Source organism: Balaenoptera physalus (genome assembly GCF_965194825.1).
Source record: "Balaenoptera physalus genome assembly, chromosome: 5".
Taxonomy (NCBI): domain Eukaryota; kingdom Metazoa; phylum Chordata; class Mammalia; order Artiodactyla; family Balaenopteridae; genus Balaenoptera; species Balaenoptera physalus.
In genome coordinates this window covers 26824317-26842885 of record NC_138884.1, presented here as the reverse complement: position 1 = coordinate 26842885, position 18569 = coordinate 26824317, and the positions used below count along the sequence as shown (strand labels likewise).

The following is an 18569-nucleotide window of genomic DNA, read 5'->3' as shown; positions in this document are numbered from 1 at the left end:
CCTGCTCCCACTTCCTTCCCGGCGACCGGCCCACACGACGTGGCGGGGAGAGGGAGGTGAAACGCGCCCCGGGGAGCGCGCAGCGGCCTCCCAGCTTGCGGAGCAGCGCGCAGGCCGAGGATCTCGGGGCCCCGTGGCGGCTCGTCCGCCGCACGTCCGCCCTCCGCCGCCCCTGCCCGCGCCCAGACCGCCTAGTCGGTTTCTTTGTTAAGGACGCCTGCGCGGAGACGCATCTTCGGCCCCGGCAGGGGCGCACGGGCCTCACTCCTGGCTTCTTAGAGTCCCCTAAGGACTTGTAAGCATATAGGCTCGAGTCGAGAGGCTAAATTACGCCCCAGGGGGTTTTTTAAGTAAAATCCTAAATTTCATTTAGGCTGTTCGTAAGCCATGCGATGGCAAAGACACTAAGCCCAGGCTCGCCCCCGGCGCGGCCCTCAACGGCGCCGGCTTCGTGCAGCCCGGGTTACGGGGAACACTGACCCTCTCGGACAGTCCGCCCCTGGGTCTGGGGTACGCCACTGTCCCTCCCCTCTCGGGTCGCCAACGCCCCCATCACCTCCTCCATCTCCCGGCCCTTCCGTTTCCTTCCACGGCCTCCCCCACCCACACGTGAAATCTCCCTCCGCTCGGGCTGGCAGCAAGGTCGGTAATAAGAAACCAGTTCGGTGTCAGTCGGAGAGAGGAGGGAGATAACCCCAGAGATACACGGCAGTGGAGAGAGAACTCATTTTGTGTAAAGAGGGCCTCGAGTCACCAGGGAATTCCTGGATTGTCTCAGGCTGTCGTGTGTGATGTCCATCACGCCGTGCGAGCACCATCTGTTCGGTATTATGCTCTCAGTTGCCAGGCTACCTGCTATACGCGGTAACACTTGACTGCCCGGCTCCACGCTCGTAGCGTTAGCCCAGACGCGCGGGGCCGGGGGGACCGGCTGGGGGAGGAAGGCGAGTCCTGATTAAGCCATCTGCAGGCTGGGAGGGGGGCGGGGGGGACACGCCGCGCGGGCGGAGCGGGCGGGCTGGCGGCGAGGACTGGGCTGACACCACCATCTGCTGGGGCCGCGGAGGAACAGCAGCTGTTCCTTGTTTTCCCCCGACGAGAGCACCTGAAAAAAGGCCGAAGCCCTGAGCGTCCTCCAGCCCGTTCTCCACTAAGCCCCGGCACCCCAGTCCCAGTCACCGCCGGGAGCCTCTTGCAATCCCCCCTCCAAGGAGCCAGCCGTCTTTGGTCCACCGCCAGCAACCCCGGCCCCTCTCACCCAAACACGAGGCATATTCTTGAAAACACGCAAGAGAAAATGAAGCTTCCTTACGCACAGATTTATAAATAAACAGCTGGCTACTCTTGAGAGATTTTTACCACAGCTGCTTTTTGAAGTGAAAACTGCCTCTTTGGGGGAAGTAGGGTGTTTTTTTACACCTCTTACCTATCTCCAGCCCTTAGGAAATTGCTAAGATCTTTTCCCTGGAAGAGAAGATATGTAAAATATTGGTTTTGATATTTTTTTCCCCCTCCCTTTATTTTACGGAAGAGTGAGAGCTTTGGGGAGTCATGAAGATCTATGTAGTCAATTGGATTTCTGAGAGGAAGAGGCTGAATCAAGATTCTGGGTAGAAGGCAAGGGAGGTCGTTGGGCAAGGGGTGGAGTGGAGAACAAGCTAGTAATTAAAACTAAAAATACTGCATCATTTGGCTTCAAGGCATTACATTTCTGGTGACGAAAGCCCAGCCTGGTTTTCTCTGATTGCATGTACAGTGTGTGTCCTCCTTAGACACAAGAGCGGGGGCTTGAAATTCTGAAACTCGACAGACTAATGCTCATTAAGCCCTCTTAGACTGGGGATTAAAAGCCACCATGTCATGTGCATCAGCTAATGGCCTCAGCCAGCCCAATTTGTAAGGTGAGTCACTCGGCGCGTCTTCACACTTGGCATACACATCTGAGTCTGGGGCTCTGGGTGTCACCCGCTGTTGAATGCAGCAGAGCTGGTTGGGAAAGGTGTAGCAACTTAGGCTCACAAATGTTTCCTAGGGAGGGCAGTCCTTTAAAAGTGCACATAGCCCTCCTGCCTCTCGGTCTTCAGGTCTTCGGTGAGAAACCTGAAGGCAAAATCTTTGAGAAGGAATCATTGGGGAAAGTAGACAATCCTGGGAGGTAATAACCAGACTATCCCTTTGGGAAGGGTTTTACACACTGTGCTTTTTGAAGTTCAGCAACACCCTGCCCCATCTGAAAGTAGAGCATTCCTAGGAAACCTTTCCTAAGCCGAAATGGCTTACAGTGAAGAAGCAAGCACCTTAGGACACATCTTGCTAAGAATGTGCGAAATAAATAGAGATAGAGCACAGGTGCTCACACAGTTCCAAGCTATGGCAGCTTGATGCTGAGATGCTGAGTGTAGTTCCTGGGGAAGGCGCTTGGTGGCGCCACTCTTGTTGCTGGAGGCGCCTGCTGTCTCTACGCTCTCTGCAAAACAAACACTGAATGCTATCTTAGATTTTCACCTTCTTTTGTAAAAGCGAAAATCCTCTTCAGATTTCTTCCAGTTAGCAAAAACAGATACTAGTGTAGGTGTTTCATAAAAGGGGAGTGGCGTAAATTGAACTCTTGAAAAGTGGGGGACCTGTATTTCTTTTTGGTCTAGGAAGACAGGGACTAGATGTGCTTAGGTGAATCTACATCCTCACCTCATTTGCCTCTCCCTTTCTTTCTGGGTGGAGAGAAGGCTGGGAGAGCAACACATCACTACTTACGGCTCCTGGGCAAACTCACCAGGTACTTGAGGGCTAGTTTCACAGGACAAGAATATCTCAAAGTGTACAAAGATAAACGGGGCCAGCCCAGACCAGTCCTCTCATAAAACCAAGCCGAAGAGAACTTGATCTTCCCTTGGGTCTCATTTTCTTTCCAACTCCCTCCTCATTATCAAAATCGGAAAATATCAAATATTCTGAAATACACAGAAAAAACTGTGTATCTGTATTTTCGCTGATTGGTCGACTGTCTGCACTTCCATGTGAATTTGTTTGTTTAAGTATTAAGTCAATCAGCCATTTGTCTCCAAAGGTGGCAAGAAACAGCTTCATCCCATTGGAAGGAAGGGTTTGGAAAACAGGTAGCAAGTTTGGGGTGGGGGGAAAGGAAAGAGTGAAATATCTTGACCTCTGCAGGGGTCAGTCATAAAGTAAACTTTTTGGTGGCATAAAGTTCCAGGCATTGCTGAGTATAAGGTCTTTTTATTAACATTAATATCTCATAGCTCTCTACCTAATAATTGTCTATGTACAGAGAAAATACACAAAGACAGAAAGTTTTAATTTCAGTAACACCACACTTAAATTTGAAAAATAGAACACAGTGTATTTATGGGAGACATATTATATATTTAGTCTACAGGCAATTCTTAGGCACACACTTGGCACCATGGACCCATCGTCTGGGAAAGGCCTATGCTTGTGGAAGGAATACTGAATTTAGACTCAAAATCAGTGCTCCAGTTCTGCAAGTTCTGGTTCTTCCATTTACTAACTGTGTGACCTGGGCCACCGCACTGACTAACCAAAACTTCTTGAGCTATTGTTTCCCAGATGAGAGGAGTAATGGGGTTTTTTTTGGTTTTCTGTTTGTTTTGCTTGTTTTGTTTGGGTGCTGATGGGAGGGACGAAGAGTACGTGAAGATGCGGTTTCGGTGTACCTGAAAAGAAGAACGTGGATGGCTGATCTCCACACAGTAGCGGGGAGGGGGGTCCAAGAAGCCCAGGCTACGGGGGCTCCCATGCAGGGCTGCGTCTCTAGGAGTTGTGTCAAACACAACTCTCTGTTTTGAGAGGAAACTGCCCACGTGATTGACTGTACCAACACTGAAGAGGTAGCAAAGCAAAAAGAGGACAAATATTAAAATCCAGTTTGACTGCACCCTGTTTTTCATTTAGGATGGCTCAGAAGAGGCAGATAAAATTCATGTTGTTCACAAAGCAGGCTAGTTGCGTGCATTAATGAAGGAATGCATTAATAACGATGGAAATACCATTGCAAATAACATTTGATAACTACTAAACATCCATTTAAGGTAGTCACTTGCCTGTATACATCTGTGTAGTCTTAATTTCCTTCACCCCATATAACTGGAAATAATAACCAGTGTGGAAAAAAAGAATGAATATCTAGATTTTATAATGAGGAAATTTTTTTTAATCCAGTTTAACTGGATACAAAAATTTAAATACTGTAGATTTATTCACATTCGTTTCTCATGATCTAAGTCTCATAATTGTGCCTCATGATATGACTGTGTATGTCCTTACACGTATGCCCATTTAACTTGTGTACCTCTCAGACAGCAGCTTCTCTTTGTTCAGATTAATTACTTGAAACTTCAGTGAATTAAAAGAAACCTTTCTGTGAAGTGTTCAGACAGTGCTTTGCCATTACCAGCTGTGCTTGATAGAATGAACAGGAAAGAAAGCATCGAGGAACTACATCTTACGGTCACACACCTCCTTTTCCCATCAGCTGTTTTTCCCCAATGGTCTACACCGTCGGGCTGTTACTTGCCCTCTGAGTACAGTCTCCGAGTAGTGACTTGGGCTGTGTGTGAGGAGTTCTCTACCACTTTACCTCCTGTTCCTTAAGGGCCAGTCCTTAAAAGTTGCCATCATTTGATTTGACTGACTGACACGTAATTATAGAATCAAGAGACCCAATTCAACCCCCCACGTTGAAGTTATCCCAGACACCTGAGACCCAATTCTATCTTTAAAGATGTTGGGAGATTTCATATCTTTGGTCCGGGTCACACACTCCTAATTCTCACCATCAACAATTCTCACTAGCAGGATTTTTTTTTTTTTACACATGTCAAAGCTTTCGAATGTCACAATTAATTAGAATTTCATCAAATAGCAATCTGCTGATGAATCCATTCCAGCAGTCTTCTGTAAATGTCTCTCCTACTAGCCAAGAAGCCCATTTTGGCCAGGCAGGCAGTAAGGATGAAGAGGTTAAGGTGAGGATGTCTCATTCCCGACTTAAAATGAGCCGCACCTGAGGGCTTATTCCCTTTCCTTCGGAGGAGCACAGATTGTTAGCTGAAAATGCGGTTCTTGTTCCTTAGCCAGTCCCATCAGAAGCAGACTGGACCTGGTCTCAGGTTTTCCCAGAGCCGTGCTCTATTACTGTCGCCCTGTAGCCTCTGCAATCCCACCTGTGGTGAGGCCAGGTTTGAGGACCACTGGGTTCTTTTTTTATGGAAATGTAATGTGTGCCTCTGGGGATCCGTAGGTCCCTGAGGCGGGACCTATCCCCTCCCCCTATCCCCTGGGCTTTCCTTCCCATGTGGAGTGGCTGCATTCTCTTCTCTTCCTGTCTTTCCAGGAGCAGCATCCGGTCGGGCTTCCCCGGGCCGCGGGCCCCATGCAGTCCTCCGTGCCCCCGGGCTCCGGCGGCATGGTCTCCGGAGCCGGTCCAGCGGGGCCCAGCTTCCTGGGCGGCCAGCCCCAGGCAGCCCTCATGAAGCAGATGCTCCTGGACCAGCGGGCGCAGCTGATAGAGCAGCAGAGGCAGCAGATGCTGGCGGAGCAGGTAAGTCACGCCCGCGGTGGGATCCGTTCGTGCGGCAGACACTCACTCGGTGCCTGGTGTCTGTGAGGGAGTCTCGGTTCGTGTCCTTCATCAAGAAATTCACAAGCCGGCATTTCCTGAGATCACAGAGGAACCTGCAGAATTTAGACCTTTCCGTTCGTTAGGCTTTTGCTTAGAATGAATGAGTGTGTTCTGAAAAGACAGGCTTCAGCCATCCATTTGAAGACCCATTTGCCAGAGACCGTTCTTCAGTTCAAGTCTGGCTCTTTTCTTCTGGCTTCTGGTACCGGGGTCTGTAGAATCAGCATGGGGGGCAAGGGTGGAAGGGGGCTGGCTCACATTCTTCGTAGAGTCTGATATATCCAGCATGAAGAAAAAAGAAAATAATTCAGAGAACTTTGCTTCTTGGAGGAAAGTGTCAGAAGGAGGGATTGAGAAGAATTCTTACACAATTGGTCATGAACAATGGAACAGGAACAATAGATGAATAATAGGGCCCACAGAACTACCTGGAAACCTGAACTCGGGGTCACAGAAAGGGTGCAAACTTGAGAAAATTCCCAGCAGCTTTGAACACAGCTCAGGAAATGTTTGAGTTAAAGGCCTAACACAGAGAAAGCTTTGCCTGAGGCATCTTTGACAACCCTTGACATATATAATTCCTCCAGCTTTGAAAGAAAGCCTTCCATGCGGGCTACTCCTCTCAGTTTCAGTGTGTTTTGTTTTTCGAGATGCCCATGCCCGATTTCGTGTTATCTCGGGAAAGGCCTGAGGACTTCCCCAGGAGGTCCCTGGATGCCTCCCGTGGGGGCCTATCCAGCGCGTCTCACCCTTCTGTTATAGGAGACGTGAGGCTGTCATCTAAGGCTCAAGGCCCACAATTACCCTTCTAGAATGTTCCTAATAGGATCAGAATTTTGGAAATGTATTAAGCACCCTCCACCATATCTATAGGAGATGTTGTGTAGGACACAAGACGCGTCGAGGTCCTTAGTAACCAAGGGCAGCAGTTCAAAGTAACACCAGTTATCCCCCAAATAGAAAAATTGTACACCGTTGAGCACAGTACTTATGTTCCCTTGTTCGCTTTTGTTCTTGAACAGCTGTGTAATTATCTCCCTTTTTACCGAGGTCAGTCAGCTGCCTGGCAGCTCTTGTACAAACAAACCTCTGTCCCTCTCACCCTGCGTAAGGTGTGTGACAAGGAGCCATGCTCATATCTCTCAGACAGGGATAAATGGAGCTGCCGAGGGGAAGCTGGGCTTTGCAGATCCGCCCCTCAGCCAATCCCAGGAAATTTCAGGTGTGCCTGATACTTGGAGGGATGGTCTTTGATGCCTGTGCTGCGACCAAGACACAAAGGGGAGTCGGGGTAACCAGGCCAAACTCAGCTGTGCCAGCCCAGGGGTGTCCCCACTTGGCAAGGTCAGCCAACTCCGGGAATGAGGGGGAAGGCAGGAGACCGGGAGCATGGATTTCACAGGATGGTGCCCACAGACCATGAGGTGAGAGAGTGCGGGACCCCTCAGAACCCGGGACACAGAAAGACAGACATAGGGCTCCTCAGAAGAGATGAGGAAATGGGAAACTGCAAAAAAAATGAGTATAATTCCTTAACGACTGTGTGTTCCGGGAGCTGAAGAGGGACCAAGGAAAGAACGGTTCACTCTGGGTCACATCCTTTGCTTATGGTGTGATTTTGGAAAAACCACCTAACCTCTCTCATCTGCCAAATGAGGTTTTCCTAATCTCCCAGCCTTCCTCCTGATGCTCAACATGAGTAATGAGTGTAAAACCCTTTGGAAACTGCACAAGGTGTGGATCTGCCACTTGACCCTGGTGTCACAGAAGGCAGTGTAAGAGCTGCAGCCACACGTGCCAGCCATCCTGTGGGACTAGCCCAGAAGTAAGTCAGAGGGATGTAGCATCTCACCTGCACCTGGGGAAAGTGCTTATTGATGCCTACACTTTTGAGGTTGAATGTGGCCACATCAACGCCAAGCTGATTTTCTTGGTCCCTGCAGCAGCAGTGAAAGCATCCTAACACTTTCAATTTTGCCAACAGCGTACTGGGAACACTTGGGTTTCCGGAAAGGACATGTGAGGGAAAACAGAAAGACTGGGGATATCTTGCATATCTTTGGGAACTTTCAAATGGTTCTCAGTGGACTTAGAACAGAGCAAGTTGAAAGCAGGTGTGAATTAACATTTAATGCGTTATTCTCAAGAGCACAGAGTGTGTCAAATCCCACCCATTCACAAAGGTTCAACGGAATCTGGAATTTTGGATCTGAAAGAAACATTGAGGATCATGAAGTCCCTTTATTTTACACACGAGGAGACTGAGACCAGGGAGCTTACATGATTTTTTTCAGAGATCGCAGAGCTAGAGAGGGGCAGAGCCAGGACTGGCACCTGGGCCCCCTGACTCCTGACTGCCAATCCACCCCAGGCTACCCCAGGGCTGATGCCCAGTTGTAAGTGGGACCGTTAAATTCTTATGTAATATGGGAAGTTTGGCTTCTGAGAAGCTTTTAAATGCTCCCCTTACTCTCAGTAATGTTCTTAGATTGCTGCCTAAAAGATTAGCATGGTTTCTTGTCTACGCCGTGTCTATACAATTAATACATTTCAACGGTTTCGTGCAAAACACCACAGGATGGGGTGAACAGAGGCCATTCTTTTCTTTGGTTGCCAGTGCTGGCTGGCCTTGTCAAGAAAAAGAAAGAGAAAGAAAATTATAGAGCTGCCCAGGAACAAAAACAAGAGAAAAAATAGAAATAAACACATGTGTTAAGAAGTGGTCAATGTGTGTTATTTTTATAATGAACACTGTAAAGATCTGGGCCCTCGTTGTCTGTTTTCCTAGGCCTTGCAGATGAAAGGTGCTTGATGCATATTCCACAGCTGCAGAGGAGGTTAGATGACAGGCCGAAGGTCACACAGCTACTTGACGGCAGACCCAGAACGAAAACCCCTTTCTTTGCTCTTTCCACCTCACTCTTATTTTCTCTCCCTTTTCACATACAGCATGATAATGACCATAATAGCCTTCCCTGTATATTGGTAACAATGCCGGCAGTGCAAAAGCCCCGTGACTGGAAGAAGAAAAACTAAAACGCAGGCCTCCTGGCTCCTGGTGTACGTGGAATCCCACGCGGTTTCCTCAAGGCAGTAAATGCTGTATGTTTGACTTGTGGAGATGTATTTTGCAGGCAGGGTGGCTTCCTGGGAATAAAATGAGCCTTTTTTTTTATAGGCCCTGAGAATCCCATCTTTCTATACCCGAAGCATCTACCTTAGGTCATTAAAAGTTAGCTGCTTGTCCGTTTGAGCTCGGTACCCACCATGCTGAGGAAAGCACGCAGGCTGATGTCGGAAAAGCAAAGTCAGAACTGCTTCCCTGGCTATACCTCCCTCATAAGCCAGCAAGTCCACACAGCAGAAATGCCGCAGATGTTCACCGAGGACGTTTGCAGCAGGGGGGGCTCTGACAGCCGAAAACCAGAAGCTCCCTAAACAGCCACCCCGAGTAGCATGGGCAGAGACATCGTGGGATGTTCTTATGGGGGGAATGCTACTCGACAGTGAGAATGAATGGACCCCACCGCAGGCATCACCGTGGATGGAGCTCCCAAACGCGATGAATGCAAGAAGCCAGACCCCAAAAAACAGGCTCAAGTACATTGTCTCAGGCCGCTTCTCTGAAGCACAGAAGCAGATACAACTAACCTGTTGCTAGGCTGGGATAGTGCGCCCACGGGTCAGGTGAAGGGCAGTGGCTGGGAAGGGGCAGGAGGGGCTTCTAGCAGCATTCTGCGTCTCGACCCACGAGCGTGTTCCTTTGTGAAAATCCATCGCACGGGGCACAGATGCTACACGCTTGTGCCCTGACCTGTATGCGTGTTACTCTTCAGCATAGAATTCAGTTTTTGAAAACCGCCTTCCTCAGAAGAGCCAGGAGATCTAACTGTGCGCCTCCTCCCGCCCCGCCCCCCGGCCCTCCTTGTCCTATCGTTTCAGCAGCTGCAGCCGCCACAGCTACCCCGGCAGCACCTCCAGCGGCCCCGCAACCCGTACCCAGTGCAGCAGGTCGCCCAGTTTCAAGGTGAGGCCGGTGCACACCTCTGCCATTGTATCCCTTCCAGTGGGCAAGTGTAAGTGAATGTAGAGCCAGTGACAATGCCACGGCTGCTGTGTTTGTGTCCAGGTAACATTAAAAATCTTTAAGAACTGATGGTGCCAACCAATCAGAATCCCAGGCGTTAACCTTTGGGTCGCTGGGCCCCAGAGAGGTCCTGGTGGGCCCGGGGCGGGGGCGGGGGCGGGGGGGCGGTGGGAGTGGGACTGGAGCAGCCGTTCTTTACCAAAGGTACGGAAGTATTTCGGGGGTTTAACGACCAGCAAAGGCATCCAGGCGCCGACTGACCTAATATCAGCCCTGTTTAAGTCCAGATCGTCATCTCAGTGGCCATGGCGAGGAGCGGGGGGAATCCCGTGTCACATCTTTCTAGCTAATCCCAGCAGGTCAGCTGACCAAAGCCCTCACTTCCAGCAACCGAAGTAAAAGGATCTGGCTTTCGGCAACCACTGATCTCTGCCGAACATAGAAGACAAATAGGGACTTGAGTTTGATTGGACTTTCTTGATCCTGCCGCCCTTTGCACCAATCCTGAATCAGGGCCCCAGGAGCAATGGGTGCACTGTTTGTCCGGCGTTGCCATTCCTCTGTAAAGTAGAAGGTCCACTCAAATATCAATCCCTTCCATCTCTAACAGAGAGAGCCCCTGTGGGTCTTGTATGGGGTGGAGGGCGAGTCTGAAGACCCTTCCCAATCTCATCCACAGGAGTTTTCAGGGGGCCACAGGGGTCATGAAGCAGCAGAAATCCTAATTCCTGTCCTCTGTCCTTTCTGAAGACCTAGATCAATGCATCCTAACTTCCCAAATGTTACCTATCGCTTTGACAATCTGCCAAAAGCTATGAAGCCCCTTGCACAGAAATAGCCATATATATAAATAAATACAAATTTTGTGGATCATTTCACAAGTGTTACCCTTTTCCATAGACGGTGGGTGAAAATTTTGTGATCTAGGGTAGCCTTTTTCAGTCTTTGGGTTGCAACACTCAAGTAGGTTGAGAAGATAATTGGCCACAACCGACATTTTTTAACGAAATAATAGGAATGATTGGAGTGTATCATAATTAAGGCAGCTTTTGTTTCTGTCCTAAACCCACATGTGTATGTACTGTGAGTTGTGGCTTAAAGAGTCTGAAAGCCGCTGATGTTCACGGCCAGATCTCCCTGAAGATTGCCTGTGGACCCCCTGGGGCTTGAGCCGCTATCACCCCCTCCCATCCCTGGGACATTTATATCACTTCAGATCCCTTTGGACTCGACACAGGGAAGGACAAAGGGAATTGTTCTGTGCACTAAATTAGTGCCAATATTCTTTGAAGAATTCTGTTTCTCACTTGGTCAGTGGTGCGGAGGAGTGGGAAATAGTCATGTTACATGTGTAGTTTTTGTCGCAGACTCGGAGCCCTCTTTTGTACCTGTGGTTCTCAGACTTGAGCCTGCATCAGATCACCAGCACAGCTGATTCAAAACAGAAGCCCGCCCTCACCCCCAGAGTCTCTGATTCAGTAGGTCTGGAGCAGGGCCTGAGAATTTGCATCTCTAACAGGTTCCCCAGAGTTGCTGTTGCTACTGGCCCAGGGCCATACTTCGGGAACTGGTGCTTTATATTATGAACTAATTTAAACCATTAAGTCTGATAAACCTGGTATTGTGTCCCTTGAGTTTTCTAGGTTCATAACTCATGTATTATTTTTTGGAATACAGGGACCCACCAAAATTTAATAACTCCTCTATGTTATGAGTTATTCTGAGTGCTTTGGGTCCAATTTAAAAGTTCTACTCTTTGAACTTTTCTAAAACCCCAAATCACAGGTAATCAACCTAAAAAACTTAGCTACACTTAGGCTAAACAACCAGTGACATTTTAGGGTTCCTAAGCTGGTTGATATGATAATTTTTAAAATTTTCTTCTGTATTTTCATGTACTTTACTGACATCCTAGATATCATAATGTTATGTATCTGGGAAAATAGCAAATTGATAGATAAAAAAATATTGTCCTTGGAGAGAAGTTCTGTTAGGAATAACTTGTCTGAGACCTACAGGTCCACTGACCACTACAGTTTTCAAAGGTTTTAAAGACGAACTTTCTCTTACTGAGTTCTGTGTCTCTGGGCAATGTTACATGCCTAGGGGAAAAGCTTATTTTACATAAATATAGACTTCTTGTGAGTGAAAATAGAACACAGACCCTTTTAGGGAAAAAATTGCATGTTACTGTCTCTGTTTGAATATGGAAAATTTTCTTTGACGTTGTGGTGTTAACCAACAGACAAGAAAATTAATTTGACTACAGTATCTCACAGTAATATCTGTTTTAGACAAAAATAAAGAAGAAAAAGTAGTCTGTTGTTTAACATATGTAGTTGTCAGATAAAGACAAGTTAATTCTTTGAAGGCATTTGAATTTTTTTCCTTTGTATATTTAAAATTACCCAAGTTCATAAAACCAGATTAATATGAGGTTTTTTGTTTTTCTTAGTTGAAAATATGGTGCTGACTGCTGATATTAAAAGGTCCTTTTTTTTTTTTTAATAAGAATTACATCTGGATAGTGTAGTCATTGACACCAAGTAAAACTAAAGGTTGGCTTGGATTAATGGTTCAATACTTCTTAAGAGGCACTGCAGCATTTTTGCCCTCTAAAGAAAGGAAACTATTTCTCATTCACAAAATTAGTCCAGTCAATATCTAATCCCGCAACATATTTATTCTAAGTTAGAACAAAAATGTCCGAAATATGAAAGTCCTTTCATCTGTTTCCAGCAGCCTGTTTATGTAATTTGGGTCTATCCAATCAATCTCTGAGTCAGCAATATTTTTCCCTTAAATTTTTTTATAAGCAACTCAATAACCCATTTCACCACAGTTGATCAGATTGGCCATGTAGTCAATACAAATTTAGTTGTTAAGGTCACAGAGCTTCATAACAAGATTGCAAGTTGCAATATATACCACCATCCAGTGTTTAATCAGGAACTTTTTTTTTAAATTCCACTTAGATACAATTAAGCTCAAAACAAAAAACTGAAACGCTTCTAGGGATCTCCCCCAGGTCTTTCTGGTTTCCCCACAGTAACCGTTTCATTTTTCAATGCAGCATGATATTGATCTCAAGCCACAAAAACTTGTCATAATCAAAATTCCCATAATTTTCTTTCTTAAAGAAAGAAAGAAAATATGGAGACATATTTGCTGCCCAGAAATCAATAACCCCATCAGGAAGACAAAAACACACTTCAGTTATCTGCCAAGGTGCCAGGCTTAACAAGGTTACACTATTCTCACCTGGTTTCTCATCCAGGTTCCAGGTAGGATCAAATTTGCTTATAGTATCTATTGGCTCCCATGCTGTGCCTTTTTTAAATGTCCAGGAAAAAAACTACTTTTCTTTTTTTCATAGACTTAATCATTAGCAGGGACAGAGAAAAATCCATTTCTGTGCACCTTCTAGCCCTTGACAACACTGACGGGTTCTAAGGGTGACATTTCTATTCTCTTCACTGGTTTAGAAATTTCCCGGAAACATGTAAAGAAGGACTAACTCAAATGTCTAATTAGAGTTGAGTGACTTGGCATTGATATTCTGGTCAACTTTTAAGCAGCATCATTAAAACTGCCTTAGTGGTCATTGCTGATTTGAAGAAGTGGCCTTTGGTGGAGAAATGCATAAAGTTCATTGCCAAGTAGCAAGTAGGAGGATGATTTCTTTTTCTAACTCAGGAAGCTGGCCAGTTCGCACTGACATATTATGATTCAGAGAATCTGGAGCATGTGGAAGTCTACAGAGTGGATCCAAGAAATGTCCCATCTGTCGAAATAGCTTCTTAGCAGAAGTGATAGCCTTTAACCTCTCAAATCCTACTCAAGTCTTAAGGGAAATTAGCCTAATGGTCTTTATCGATAGTATTCTCTACTGAACCATATTCCACTTCACAAATAGGATATGCAAAGTGATCAGCCATTTCTGCCTAATTTAGCCCAGGAGGTGAATTTCCTCTCACCTCCAAAAAGATGGTATCTTATTGGTTGAGGATGGCATCATATCAAGACGGGTGAGAAACGATTTGTTTCTGAAATGTGAACAAAAATAATATCAGGGTATATCAAATAGAAAAGTCAACTACAAAAGCCTGTGTACTGCATGGTCCCAATTTTCATGTGTCTATTTATGTATTAGTGTAAGTTGGCAGTGGTCTTCTCTGGATGATGGGAATGACTTTAATTTTCATCTTTATGCTTTTCACTATTTTCCAAATTTTTTGCAATCAGCATATGTTACAGTCAGAAAAATAATACTCTGTTTTTTTTAAGGATTTATTACGAGTAGCTCCTTTCATCTAAAAGAATTTTGTCAGTCCCAAAGAAAAGTCCAGCAACCTGTTACCATGCATTGCTTGTAGAGATGAGTGAACGGGTCTGTCCTTTTCTCCCTGCAGGGTCTCCCCAGGACGTCGCAGCCGTGAGAAGCCAGGCGGCCCTCCAGAGCATGCGAACTTCACGGTTGATGGCACAGAACGCAGGCATGATGGGAATGGGACCCTCCCAGAACCCAGGGACAATGGCCACAGCAGCCCAGTCGGAGATGGGCCTGGCCCCTTACAGCACCCCACCTGCCAGCCAACCGGGAATGTACAATATGAGCACAGGAATGACCCAGATGTTGCAGCACCCAAACCAAAGCGGCACGAGTATCACACACAGCCAAGCCCAGGGGCCGAGGCAGCCCACCTCGGGGCAAGGGGTTGGGATGGTGAGTGGTTTTGGTCAGAGCATGCTGGTGAACTCGGCCATTACCCAGCAGCACCAGCAAATGAAGGGGCCGGTCGGCCAGGCCTTGCCCAGGCCCCAGGGCCCGCCGAGGCTGCAAAGCATTATGGGAACGGTCCAGCAGGGAGCACAGAGCTGGCAACAGAGGAGCCTGCAGGGGATGCCCGGGAGGACTAGTGGAGAATTAGCATCATTCAACAACGGCGCCAGCTACCCACTGCAGGCTGGCCAGCCGAGGCTGACCAAGCAACACTTCCCGCAGGGACTGAGCCAGGTGGTGGACGCGAACACTGGCACGGTGAGAACCCTCAGCCCAGCTGCCCTGGGTCGGCAGATGATGCCACCGCTCCCGGGGCAGCAAGGCACCAGCCAGGCCAGGCCCATGGTCATGTCTGGCCTAAGCCAGGGCGTTCCCGGCATGCCAGCATTCAGCCAGCCCCCGGCACAGCAGCAGATGTCCAGTGGCGGTTTTGCCTCAAGCAGCCAGAGCCAGGGCTACGAGCGGAACCCCCCTCAGGACATGTCATACAATTACGGTGGCGACGCCGCTGGGGCGTCCTTCCCCAGCCTCTCGGACAGTGCCGATCTCGTGGACGCCATCATCAAAGGTGGGCCGGGGGAGGAGTGGATGCAGGAGCTCGATGAATTGTTCGGAAGCCCCTAGTCAAGAGGGGCCCCGGCAGCCACAACCCTAGTGGTTAAAGCTTCAACCGTGAAAAAGAAACAGGATGTTGCCTCATCCTTGTTTTTTTGTTTATTTGACCTGCGTAATCTGAGCAAAACTGCAGCCGGCTGACAGAGGAAGATCCAGGTGCCAATCCACAGCCCCGCTGGGGCCTCATTTCACCTGATTTTCACACAGCAATCAAGACAGACGCCCTGCGAATCCCGCTGCGAGAGAGGGGGACGCACCAGAGACAGGTGGGGAAGATGCTTCTGTAGCCCCTCTGCTTGGCCCTCCCTGTGATCGTCCGGCCCAGCAAGAGCCGCTCTGGCCAAGACAGACTGCTGCCCGACGTGAGGTGGCCGTCAGCCCCTCCTGGCCCTGGTCCAGAGTCTGTAGCTTTGGAGACACAAAGGAGAGAGAGTCTGGGACTGAGAGTCCCACGGAGCCTGCTGGGTGGTGGCACAAGCCAAGAGCACACGTCAGAAGCGCGCCGAACTCCGGCTGCAAAGAGATGTCAGGCTTCAAGACATGCTATTGGGTCTGGAGGGTAGGTGCAGAGACCAGTGAGATGACACAGGATCCTACAGGCCTGTCTCCTGCCTGTAATGACCCTCAGGAATTTTAGAGCCATTGCCTCACAGGGTGAGCGTGGAGAAGGGTCCTGGCAGTCCTGGGCGGGCAGCCCTCTGCTGGTGACCGGGGTGGCCGTCACTTTGCGGAGTTGGGCTGGCGCCTCCTGAGGACCCGATAGGACCCGATACATCTTGGCAGTTCCCATCTACTCCCGGAGGCCGAGGATGGAGAGGCCCAGGCTGGACGCTGTGTGTCCGCTAGCACGGCCGCCTTTCTCCCCGGTCCCTGCCCTTATTCCTCCTCGCCTCTACCCCAGCCTTCCCTTGCTCCTCCTTGCAGACTAGCCAAGAAGAAACGAAGCTTTTGTCTTTAGGGAGCCCGGGCAGAGGGAAAATAGGTGCAAGAAGAACTTAGACAATGCCTGAAATGCAACGGTGACACTGGAGTTTTCTTTCTCTGCCTGGAACTGAGCGGGCCACTCGATGCTTCTGGGACACCAGGGAGGACTGGCCTGGACATCGCTGGCTCTGGCTCCCTTTGGGAAAATCCTAGGGGTGAGGCTCTAAAATCAGCCTGGCCCTTCATCCCTACTCACCAGAAAGACAAACCTCAAACCCTGAAAGTTGAGGAACTGAAAAATCAATTGCTCCACTTCGCACGTTTTGATAACGAAAAGGAAGCAGATATGGTTCCTTTCCTGCGGGCAAAGTGATCCACTCCTGACGTTCTGTACAGCCGTTCTCTTTGTAATTCACTCAAATCTGCCCTAACTGAAGTCTGTCTGAAGGGATCCACAACCTCCACTGTCGTAAAGCTGATCTCATCCGTCCTTTCCTCCCCTCCCACTGTCATGTTTTGGAGGCCGCGTGGCATAACCATTGTCCTAAGTGAGTGAGAATGGCGTGAGCTTTCCTCCCGCCACCCCCTCCCTCCGCGTCCAAAAGGCAGGCTCCCTTCTGCGCACTCACGTGTTAACTCGCCACACCAGAGCCCCAGCCCAGCCACGGGAGCCGGACTGGCTGTACTGGGGGCGGGTCCTGGGAAGGAAGGGGGTTCGAATGAAGAGCTGGGGCAGAGGGTGGAGAGAGGCGGCAGGCAGGCAAACACTGCCCTTGACTTGCTCGCCAGGTACCAAGGTCATAGCCCTACTCAGCCAGGGGCAGGATGGAGAACAAGTGGGCCACCCCTGGGAAGAGGTGCTGGGTGGCAGGCTGACTGTGAACTCCCTGTGTGGGGAGGGACACTGCCAGGGAAACTCTTGGGTGGAAACAGATGAAAACCAAAAACAAACAAAGAAAGTAAACACATGAGAAGACACAGAATATATAATTACCTTTTTCTGAAAGGTACAGGAAGTAAATGTATAAGAAATGATGAGAAACTGGAGGTGGCTGACGGAGGGGGAGGGGCTCTCCATGCTCTTTTTAAAGCTTCCTCCAAATGCTCAGTACTGGGACCAACGACATAGGTAGATTTTAACAAGGTGGTTTTGTTTTGTTTTTCTTTTTACTACGGTGCTGATGTATATGTAATGTCTAAAAAAAGTTATTTGTAAATAAGTTTTTACAATATGACAGATATCACTGGGTCTACTATCTGTAAAAAATATACATATAAATATATATATACTGTTTGTTTAAAATAGAGTATTTTTATTTCATTCCTTAACTCATCATCCCAGCAGTGGTATTGCACTTCAGATGACATCATATTACTAATTTGTACTGTATGACCTATGGCAACTTCCTCCATTTGATTCAGATTTTTCTAGTTTTCTGTTTTTACTTTGTACATTGAGCATTGCTTAATTCCTTTTAAGAAATGTACAGAACTCTGAAATGTAGAAATGAAGTGATGTTGACATACCACTTTTAAAGAAAAAAACAAATAAAAGATCATTATCTGAACCAATCCAAAGTTGAGTTTATTTTAGAACTGTCACTGGAGCTCCAGCCTTAGTTAAGCAGATGGATTATGCCTGGGTTTTAATTGATTAACTGCAGTTCTTGTCTCAAAATTTTTATATCATTATTTAAACATTTAAGTAACAGTGGAGATCAATCATTCCCAGCCTTTTTAATTCCACCACGCTATTAAAATGTTCTAAATTTGCACTCCAGGAGATGTGGCAAAGGTAAAAGAAGAGAGTCATCTATGAAAGGAATATACTGGATCCATTTGTAGACTGGGAACCATAACAATTCAAATTCCACCTGGTTCACTCAGAGAACTTGGAAACTTATAGTAAACTTCTTATTTAAAAAGGAAGAAAACTCAAGGAATCTACTGGGGGGAAAGTAACGATGGGCCTTGCCCCACTGTAATGAACACTGTCGCCACACACACACACACACACACACACACACACACTCACACACGCACACCCGTGTGTGGCTGCGTCTCTTTGGAGAACAGCCTGGCTTGGCCAGCACCACCCACAGAGAGTTGAATGTGCTTAGAAGTTTACATCCCTCCAGACTGATGTTAGCCCATGACCTGCTGGTGCAGGAGCGTGAGAGCCCATTTAACTTACCTGGACAAACCCTGAGATAGCATTTCTGTTCCAAGGTCCCCTGAAGGATCAGGCAGAGGCTGGGACTTTGCCAGAAGGTGCCCCCTTACTTGGCTTCCTGCCTTTTTCTGCCCTGTTTCCCCCACTCCCTCAGTTTTCCCTCCTGGGAGCCCTTTGGTGACAAATCACACACATGTGAATCCACTCCACTTCTAGAAGACCTGACCTAAGTCTTCCCATCAAACTTTAAAAAGCATGGTAAAGCAACATGTTTCAAAACTGTCTGGGTGAAGCAGAAAAAGGGGCCACAAGAATAGAATAAGAT

General features: G+C 47.9%; 1 protein-coding gene across 5 annotated transcripts in view; it reads left to right on the top strand.

Moving 5' to 3' along the window:
- The window catches only part of MAML3 (mastermind like transcriptional coactivator 3), a 615614-nt gene extending 597971 nt beyond the window's left edge, over positions 1-17643 (top strand). For 4 of the 5 annotated variants that reach the window (XM_082463303.1, XM_082463302.1, XM_082463300.1 and 1 more), the window contains 3 exons: positions 5375-5581; positions 9605-9689; positions 14162-17643. In XM_082463303.1, coding sequence (XP_082319429.1) covers positions 5375-5581; positions 9605-9689; positions 14162-15156 — 1287 coding nt within the window. In that variant the 3' untranslated portion in view covers positions 15157-17643. The remainder of the gene's footprint in view (positions 1-5374; positions 5582-9604; positions 9690-14161) is intronic. The other variant, XM_082463301.1, reaches the window with a different exon arrangement.
- The last annotated feature ends 926 nt before the right edge of the window (positions 17644-18569 follow it).